Genomic DNA, 9444 nt, shown 5'->3' with positions numbered 1-9444 from the left:
TCTCTTCCTACCATGTATCATCTAACTCGCTGGTGTCTTTTTTTTTTTCTCTCCCTCACAGCTATGGGGCCTACAACACCCAATCCAGCCAAGGGGGCTACTCTCAGCCTCCACCTCAAGGCTACAGCCACCAGGGCTATGGTGGTTACGGCCAGTCGGGGGACTCGTCGGCATACGGCCAGAGTGGGGGCTACAGCTCGTCCTACAGTCAGGCACAGAGTGGTACGCTGCAGTTCAGATCAGAAGATTGTACTTCTGTGGTTTTATTGCTCACCCCGGGAGGCATCTGGGGCTGAAGCAGTGGGATTATCTGTTGCGCTCTGCTCTGCTCTGCTCTGCTCTGAGAGCAGGTTTCTTGTTGGTTCTGGATAGGCAGATGATCCAGCCAAGTCCTCCCCCATCATGGCCTGCCTTGACTCGGGAGCTCGGTTTCTCTTTAGGTGGTGACATTAACTGCCGAGTGGGCGATTTCACTTTGCGGGTGTCTGTCTGTAACAGGTTGTGTTCCTTCATGTTTTGGCAGGTTACGGGAGTCAGCCTCCCTCTCAAGGGTACAGTCACTCCAGCCAAGGAGGATACGGTTCAGGGAGTTACAGCAATGCCCAGGGATCCCAGGGTTCGTACGGGCAGCAGTCCTCTTACCCCAGCTACGGGCAGCAGCCAACCTCCACCTCATCAAGCAGGTGAGCTCTCAACAAAAAGCCTGCCTCCCTCTGTATGTGTATTGGGGGTGGGTGGAAGGACAGTGTGTCTAACGCAATGACCCCCCCAGTCCCAAGTGGTCAAGGACAGTGCATCTAACACAACAATCCCCCAGTCCGAAATGGAAAAGGACAGCGTCGTCTAATGCACCGTGACCCCGGTCCCGGGGCTAAAGGACAGCGTCTTCTAACGTACTGACACTTCTTTATTTCTTCCAATCGCAGCTATGGGGGCTCGAACTCGCAGAGCTCCTACGGGCATGCCCAGGGAGGTGGTTACGGCCAACAGCAGGGGTCCTATGGCCAGCAACCGAGCTCATACAGCCAGCAGGGGTCCTACGGCCAGCAACCGAGCTCGTACAGCCAACAGCAGGGATCCTATAGCCAACAGCAGAGCTCCTACGGTCAACCCAGTGGCTATCAGGGCCAGCAAGGAGGATATGGCCAGCAAGGACAGTTTGGTGGGAGCAGTGGAGGTGGCGGCGGTGGTGGTGGAGGAGGTTCCTCAGGAGGAGGTAAGTTTCAGGAAGGCAGACCCACCCTCTGTGTGGAGGAGCACTTTTTACTGCAGTTTGTAACTGGTCTGTTTGGATTAATTTTCCCCTTTTACCACCCATTTCCCTTGGAGACCTGAATCTGTCCCAAACTGAAATATGTTCAATGGTGAGGCCCTCGCTTTGCTCCAGTGTTGAGAATTCCTCTTCCTGAGTGAAGAAGTTGCTTCTGGTGTGTCTGAAATGCTTTGCCCCTGTTCTGAGTCTGTTTGGGTTTTTATTTGGCCTTGCCCCATGCTGGGGGTGTTGTAGGAGGTTGGGTGGGGGGGGGGGGGGGGGGGGGGGGGGTGTGCGGGGAAGGGGGCTGGTGTGACCTCTCCATATTGAGATCACTATGGAATCTTTTGCATTTTTTTTTTTTTGAGATCACCTCCCCTCCTAATCACCAGAATATATCAACCCAACTCCGACCTTTGAGTATCGGGGTTGGGATGTCCTGTTGAGGTTGTGCAGGAAGTTGAGACGTCTTCTGGAGTAGCGTGTCTGGTTTTGGTGTCTCAAGGATATTGTTGGAAAGAGTGCAGAAAAGATTTACCAGGATGTTGACAGGAATGGGAGGATTTGAATTATCACAATAGACTGGAGCTTACTGAAGCGCAGGAGGTTGAGGGGTGACCTCAGGTTTGTAAAATGGAGAGAGGTGTAGATAAGGTGAATGGCAGGTGTCTTTTTCCTCTGGGGTGGGGTTTTCAAAACGGGGGGCATATTATTAAAGTTGAGAGATTTAGAGAAGACATGAGGGGCAATTTTTCTTTTTAAACAGAATATTTTGAGAATGAAAGGAACTTCCAGATGAAGCGGTGGCTGTGGGTACAGTTAGTATGTCCAGAAGACATTTGGATAAGTACATGAATAGGAAAGGTTTGGAGGGATATGGGACTGGTTTTAGTTAGAGATTACCTTTGGCGTGGACTGGTTGAACCGAAGGGTCTGTTTCCATGCTGTATGATCCAATTCAATGCACTGCCCCTCCCTCCACCCCACTTGCATCCTGGGCGCTCTTGGATTTCCATTCTGCCAAAGTGGCTTTGAATCTATCAAGCTGCATCTGAGTCTAGGGTTTGGCATTGCTTCCCAAAACAGGTGGCTGTGATGAAACGAACAGGAAGACTAAACTTTGCACGGTGGGGACTGAGCCAGATCATGTGTATTGGTGGCCTGTGAACACTTGTTGGCTGGAGTGTGACTCTGTAGTTGGGTGCTATCAGATTGGCATTGAGACTGCTTTGCGATCAAGCATGTGTGCTGTTGACTTTTCTACTAGACTGATCTGGGCTTTTAATGTCTTCCCTCTCTTTTCCTCCCTCTTTCCCGCCCCCCAACCCCCTTTGGCCATGGAAGGTGGGTACAACCAAGATGCCAGCCCCTCGAGTGGTTATGGGAGCCAGGAAACCGGCAGCTTCGGAAGCCAGCAGGATGGCCGTGGCAGGGGCCGTGGGGGCTACAACCGCGGGGGCGGCGGTTTCGAACGTGGTGGCAGCGGTGGAAGAGGAGGTCGTGGAGGTCGCGGTGGGGGCATGGGGTAAGGGTCAGCACCTACGACCACTTTCCTGCTTCTTGTTTTGAAAAGCAACAAACGAAATAGTGTCGACTAACCTCTTTCACTTTTTTGGTCTGGGGTGGGGGATGTAATTGTGGGGGAGGGAGAGTTCAGTTGCCCTCCCGATCGCCACTGAGGGGCAAGGATCATGCATTGTCTACAGCGCTTATTGGTAATAAGCAGCAAGCAGGCCCTGCTGTACGGTTTTAACTGGTGTTTGGGAGAAGTCGGGCAGATTCTCTGTTTACGGGGTTTCTGGCTTTAGAATCTGTTTGGAGGATGTGTAACGTTTCACAAAAGTTGATGTATTTCAATTCCCTGTTGGTGGTTTCGAAGGTTTCCATTTCTCACTGCGTGACGAAACAGCACTACTGAGGCTCCATCCAGCCTGTTTCTGGTTGGTGCGTTGACGTGTCTGTGTGAGTGTGTATCTGTGTGCATATACATATATATATCTCTCGCTAATCCCTTCGTGGTACAAAAGTGACCAGTGGCGGCCATTTTCCAGGTTTTTGACATGAGACAAGGTTCTTTCTCTTGCACATTTTTTTTTTGTAGTGTCATGGCTGCTTGCGGGTTTGCTGTGGGCTGGGTGTGTGGGGAGTCTCTATTTCACTGAGCAGGAGCTGGTCACAACCCGTTAACTGATGTGGTTGGGGGCTGGGTCTGAGAGAATTCATGCGTGCATGCGCATGAGAAAGAGGTGGCCAGTGGCAAGATAGTCCAACGGGCCTCCTGTACTGTACGGTCTCTGTTCGGCGAAGCTCTTCCTCCCCTGCTCCGGGTCACCGACCACCATTCCAATGGTGTGCCATCTCCCCTTTCCCTTCCTCACTGGGATTGGCGGGGGTGGGGGGTGCAGCTGGTGTTTCAGTCCGGACACAGCCTTGTGTTGGGAGGGTTGGGCACCGCAGCTTTACCAGTTGCACCCAGGCCTGCTGTCGCACTTGGGAGTTGATTTGGTTTTTGTCTATTTTTCTTTGAGTACTTCCCCCAACGGTGAGTATGTGGTACGCAATGGAAGCCAGTGTCTTTTATTCTTTGAATATGTAGATGTAAAGAAAGAGTGCTTTCACCTTGTTTCTGATGTTAACAAATTCTGCAATTTTGTGTGTCACAGGTTTCAAAGTGAAATGAACTATGTCACTTCTCCACCCTCCACACTAGCTTTACATAACAAGTTTTTTTTTTTTGTTGTTTTGGCTTTTGTTTATAAGGCCCCAAGGGGAGGGTGAAGGGTTTAAGAAAATGCATGTTTTACACTAGGTTAAAGGCCATCACAAATTAGCCTGGTCAGTCGGTTATTATTTCTCTTAAAAGAAAACAAAGGTCAATGCAAGTCTTAAGGATGTCTTTTCCACATACACACACACAACTCTGTTGTAGCAATGGTCTGTGTTTGAGATATGAATTACAAGGTAAATGAAAGACCAAGTGGGGTGTACTTTACAAAATAGATGCACTGTGGTATAGATCTGAGTGCCACTTGAGTCCTGTATTAAACGTACTATATCGACCTTCTTACTTTTAAACACAAAAACTGGATTGAAGGGCTGTTAACGGTTAAATTCTGGCTTGAGCTTAGGTCTGCAATTGTCCTTTTTTTACAAGGTTTGGTGTTAGTCAAATACATTTTATGATGAAAATTTTGACCAGTTAAGGGTTTTCTGACGAACTGGAAACAAAATCTCAACAAAAAGGAGATGGTTTCGGTGCCATTGTCGCAAGAGGTCTGGTTTTAAGGAAGAAACAAAATGATATACGTATATATATTCCGTAGAACCTTAAGCTTAAGTTGACACACGACACACTCTCACGCACACGTTGGAAAAAAGCTTCAAAGTCTTCAAATTTGTCTCCCCAGCGGTGGTGACCGAGGTGGATTCAATAAGTTTGGTGGTAAGTGAAGAGTTAAGCGACTCCAAAAAGCAAAAAAAGTGGAAAAGTGAAACAAAAGTTTTATTGATATAAAAATGAAATGTGTTGCCATCTGTGAACCAAAGCCACCATGATCAGGATATAACCTATGGGAGTGTCACTTGATGGGTATCGGATGGGTGTGGGGGGGAGGAGTGGGGGAGTGGGGAGGTGGATTCAGTTGTCTTTCTACCATCGATGCAGTCACACCTACGTGGCTCTCTCCTTGATTGCCACGGGGCATTGAGTGTTAATACTTCAATCTGGGGCTGGATGGCAAAGTTAATAAGCACGTGATACTTTTCAAAAACCAACTTTAACTTGGGTAATAGTGTTCTTGAAGTCCATGTATACATACACCAGTGTTTTGCTCACCATGAGAAACTGGTCAAAACGCTACCAAGTAATGGGTTATATTTTGTAACGGTTGTTGATTTGGTTCCGTCAAGAGTCTCTTGCCCTTGCAATGAGTTCATGAAATTTACTTTCTTGGTCTCTACACTGATTATTAGCATTAGGCTTCCTATGGGTTATTGGTGAGAAGGATTTGGTATGTGTTGCTTTGCCTGTGCGCGTGCGCACGTGCCCCTACACCCCTTTGCTGTTTCTCTTCACCTGGGGTAGGGGAACAGTGACACTCACTTCTATGTTGTGTGTGTGCCTGTTTTCCCACCCTGCTCCCTAGAGAAGGGGTGGGTCTGGGTTAACCTGGGCTCGGTGTAGGCCTTGGCTTCCAGCTGTACGCTGGCTCTGACCAGAATGTTTTGCATGGAGGCTCTGGCCTTGCAAAGACAGTCTGCTTCCCTATCTCCCGCTGCCCTGCTCCTTGGAGTGCAGTTCAGTGATCTTGTTGCAATTGTGGCCTGAATTGGGGTGGGGGGGAGGCACATCCTGTTGCTTTTTCAATTTGATTGGTTTTAATGTTTATTTCTATTTCCATCCTCTGGTTGTGGGTGCACCAGCCCGAACGACCTGTCCCTGGGCATGTTGCCGAGCACAGCTACGGTCTGGGGGCCAACACCTCCACAATGTGGGAACAGGATGGTAAGGTAGACGTGTGAGGTTTAATATCCAAACCGTTGTGCCAGTTCTCGGGCCCTAATGAAGCTGGCAAATGGGTGGTTGTCTGGTTATCCTGATTCCTTTCTAAAAGGACGCCTGTGTGTTAAGTTTGTATGTGTGTACCGTGCATGCCCAGTCGATGACCACATCAGGTAACTATGTAGAGGGGCGAGTTTGCTCGCTGACCAGAGTGCTGGCATTCACAGGCCTCTCCCGAGAAGGCTAGACCTGTTCTAGATCACCAAGAGTGGACTCTCCTGGTTTCTCACGGCCTGTTCTGTACCAACATATAGGGTGTTTTTTTAAAACACATGAATCTGTTTGAAAAATGATGGTTAAAATTTAAACTGTGCACATTTACATCTTTAAGACGTAAGCTTTAATGGTGTTGCAAGATGGATGGCAAATGCCCAATGTGCCAGGAGCACTGCTTAGCTCGGAGTTTGTAACAAGAGGTCTTTGAAAACTGTTTTTATTTTTTTTAAAAAGTTGCCCGATGGGGCTGACAAGTTTTGAATTCTAAGTATGGAGAATGCAAATGTGTTCTAACTGGTTACAGATCAGTAGAGGAGGCAAGGTTAATTTTATCATTGTTATTCATATATATATATATTAAAATAAAAGAACTGAACTTTGGGTTCTGTGTGCTTGATACTCAACTAAGTCAAATGGTGTTGTGATGGAAAATGAAAGGTTGTATTTCTTGTGGGTTTGGAATTGATTTTCTTTCAATGTAGCTGATTTTGCTTTTCTGGAACACAGGTAGAAGGTTTCTTTCCTCTGAAGTTGGTAAATGGTTTATTTGTTTGTTAATGCCTTGGATCTCAACACTGTTGCATTGCCGGTCTTGTTATTTGTGATTTTTTTTTTGCTGTCGGGGTGTGGCTGGGCTGTTTGTTGAATGGAAGGTGATGCTTTCTCTGCTGAATCCTTTTTTCTCTCTTTCACATTGAAGGCCCGAGAGACCAAGGACCTGTTGCTCCGAATCCAGGTAGGGGAACACCTATTTTACTTTCTTCCTCCTCTTTCTGTTGAGGTTTTTAATGTTTGCATAATGATTGACTAATTAAATCTCCACCATCTGCTCCCCAGGATCTGATCAGGATAACTCCGACAACAACACAATCTTTGTCCAGGGCCTTGGCGATAACGTGACCGTTGAAACAGTCGCGGATTTCTTCAAGCAGATTGGGGTGATCAAGGTGAGGGGCCTGTCTTCCCGAGCGGTGAGGTCCTCGTCCCTAAAAGGGCTTTCTGGTTTCGGCCCCACCAGGCATTTCTGACCGGGGCCTAGTGCCAGAGGATGTGGGAGAGGGCCTGGGTTTCCCCGAGTTATCAAGGATGGCGTAGTTCGTTCCCAGTTTGGGCACTACCAGAAGGAAACTTCCTTCAGCAATCTGTTCCACGTGTTCCCTTTTCCTGGTCTTGATGGCGTGGATTTGTCCTTTTTCACCCCCTTCCTTCCTTTCTGTCTGCAGGGGAAGAGACTTGGAATTAGGGCAAGGTGGGTGAATGCAGGAGGTAGCGTTTCAATTTGATCGGGAAAGGGGATGGTGTGGTGAGCTGGTGGAGAAGAAAGGGAAGTGAGGTGCTAAGGCTGTGATCCGAAATGGTTAACCCACTTCCTGTGTGGCCTACGCAAGGCAGTGAGTGAACAAGGTGGAGGAGTAAATGTGGGATTAGGCGTGCTGTTCTTGCAGGCGGACAAAAGTCAAGTAATTACCCCCCTTTGTCATTTACCCCCTGCCTCAGGTGAACAAGAGGACTGGCCAACCGATGATCAACCTCTACACTGACCGAGAGACTGGGAAGCTGAAGGGAGAGGCCACGGTCTCCTTTGATGACCCTCCTTCTGCCAAGGCAGCTATCGATTGGTTTGACGGTGAGTAAGCAAGCCACCTGGGTTACCCCCTTCGGTGGCTTCACTCCCACCCCATCTCAGTCCGAGCCAACGGCTGCCTTTAGATCCCTAGAAAAGGGAGACGGTTGGGGCACTGTTGGTTGGTAAGTTACGACTTTCATCACGCTGCAATTATGTTAATCTGAGAGTTTAGCTCTCCTACAATGTAGGAGCAGAATTAGGCCATTCAGCCTATCGAGTCTGCTCCACTGTTTCTCATCACCATTCTCCCTGTGACCTGCGACCAAAAATCTTATCTCATCCAGCCAGGGTCATACCCAATGGAGTGATGTTTTTTTATTTTCCCCCCTTTCCTTTGTCGGTGCTCAGGTGTTTACTGTGTCGTTCTTTTTGTGTTTTGCAGGGAAGGAGTTCAATGGAAATCTGATTAAAGTCTCCTTCGCCACCCGGAGAGTGGAGTTCAGCCGAGGGGGAATGAGAGGTGGAGGAGGGAGAGGAGGCGGCGGAGGGAGAGGTGCTTTGTCGTGTTTTAGTAATGTCATTTTGTCTGTATGTACCTTTGTGTTTTAAAGAGGAGGCAAACTGGCCCCTGTCAGGACAGAAATTTGAGAAACAGCAGCTTTTTTTGTCATGATGTGCTTTTGTATTTAAGTATACCAATTGTTTGTTTCTGGGTGAGGTATAGCCGCAGACCATGAGCAACAATTGAATCCTGGGTTTCTGTCAACTTTGGGAAGAAATGGTGCTGTTCTGCCTGAAATGTACCTTCACTGCTGCAGCAGACAGCTCCCTGGACACTTCAGTTCCCAGAGAGTGAAGTTATTAAGTTATTCTGATTGTGAGCTCCTGGGCCTGGTTGCTGGTGTAAATCAGAGTGCATTTCAGGATCTTCAGCAGGGGGCGGTGGGGGTGGGGGGAGGGGTAGCTATTTCACAGCAGTTGCGCCCTGTTCAGATTGTTGCCGGCATTTTATATTTCTGTTTTGTTTCTGCTGTTGCTTAGCATCGGCAGGCCGTGGGGGATATGGCGGCGGCGGTCCTCGTGGTAGCTTCTCCGGCGGAGGTGGGGGAGGAGGCGGAGGCGGATCTGGTGGGGGTCAGCAAAGAGCTGGAGACTGGAAGTGCACCAATCCGTAAGTAGAACCAGTCGTGTCCCAGATCCCAGCTGTTTTGGGGGGTGACACCCCCCCCCGCAATCCCCACAAGACCGGTTGATTGATTGGTTTTTTGTTTTCTCTCTCTCTCCCTCGCCCTCTCTCTCTCTCACTCCGAATCTTGTTCCCCTTCCTCCCTCTTTTGCCCCCCACCCACCCAAAAAAAAATTGCTCAGCATTCGCCCAGAGGCCACTCAGTGTTACTGAGGACCACCTCAGACACCACCCCCTCCAAAAAAAAAGAAACAAACCACCTCGGTGTGAGGCTGGACAGGGCCCAATGTTTGGGCCCGAGCTCAGGCCCAGAGAACATCCTGGGAACAGTCAGTGGGGTCGTCCCAGGAAGCACCTACCAGAGCTGGGAGGCTGCTCCTGAGAAACATGCCCCACTGCCCGGGGAAGGGTGGAGGGCGCCTGATGGGCAGGAAACCAGCCCACGGGTGTGGGAGGCCTTGGTCACAGGCCGTATCTGATTTCTCCCGTCAGTCAGTCGTACTCGGTGGGGGGGTTAGGGAGCTGGAATACCTACGGGCTGTCATCAAACGTGACGAATCTTGTTCTGTTGTTGGCAGGACTTGTGGAAACATCAATTTCTCGTGGAGGAACGAGTGTAACCAGTGCAAATCGCCCAAACCTGAAGGAGGCCCACCACCAAT

General features: G+C 49.1%; 1 protein-coding gene across 1 annotated transcript in view; it reads left to right on the top strand.

Annotated features, from left to right (window-relative positions):
- Positions 1–11: 11 nt before the first annotated feature.
- Positions 12–9444, top strand: part of LOC125481624 (RNA-binding protein FUS-like) — a gene marked incomplete at its 5' end in the record, with an annotated part of 15075 nt that continues 5642 nt past the window's right edge. The window contains 11 exons of the mRNA XM_048593437.1: positions 12–222; positions 524–683; positions 927–1216; positions 2597–2777; positions 4660–4694; positions 6730–6765; positions 6867–6976; positions 7527–7656; positions 8039–8149; positions 8638–8767; positions 9361–9444. Of these exons, the coding sequence (XP_048449394.1) occupies positions 12–222; positions 524–683; positions 927–1216; positions 2597–2777; positions 4660–4694; positions 6730–6765; positions 6867–6976; positions 7527–7656; positions 8039–8149; positions 8638–8767; positions 9361–9444 (1478 nt within the window). The remainder of the gene's footprint in view (positions 223–523; positions 684–926; positions 1217–2596; positions 2778–4659; positions 4695–6729; positions 6766–6866; positions 6977–7526; positions 7657–8038; positions 8150–8637; positions 8768–9360) is intronic.

The sequence above is a fragment of the Rhincodon typus genome, unplaced genomic scaffold (genome assembly GCF_021869965.1).
Source record: "Rhincodon typus isolate 14 unplaced genomic scaffold, sRhiTyp1.1 hic_rhity00002868, whole genome shotgun sequence".
In the NCBI taxonomy this organism is placed as follows: Eukaryota; Metazoa; Chordata; class Chondrichthyes; order Orectolobiformes; family Rhincodontidae; genus Rhincodon; species Rhincodon typus.
Note: the sequence above shows the minus strand (reverse complement) of the source record. Positions and strands in the feature narration are given on the sequence as shown.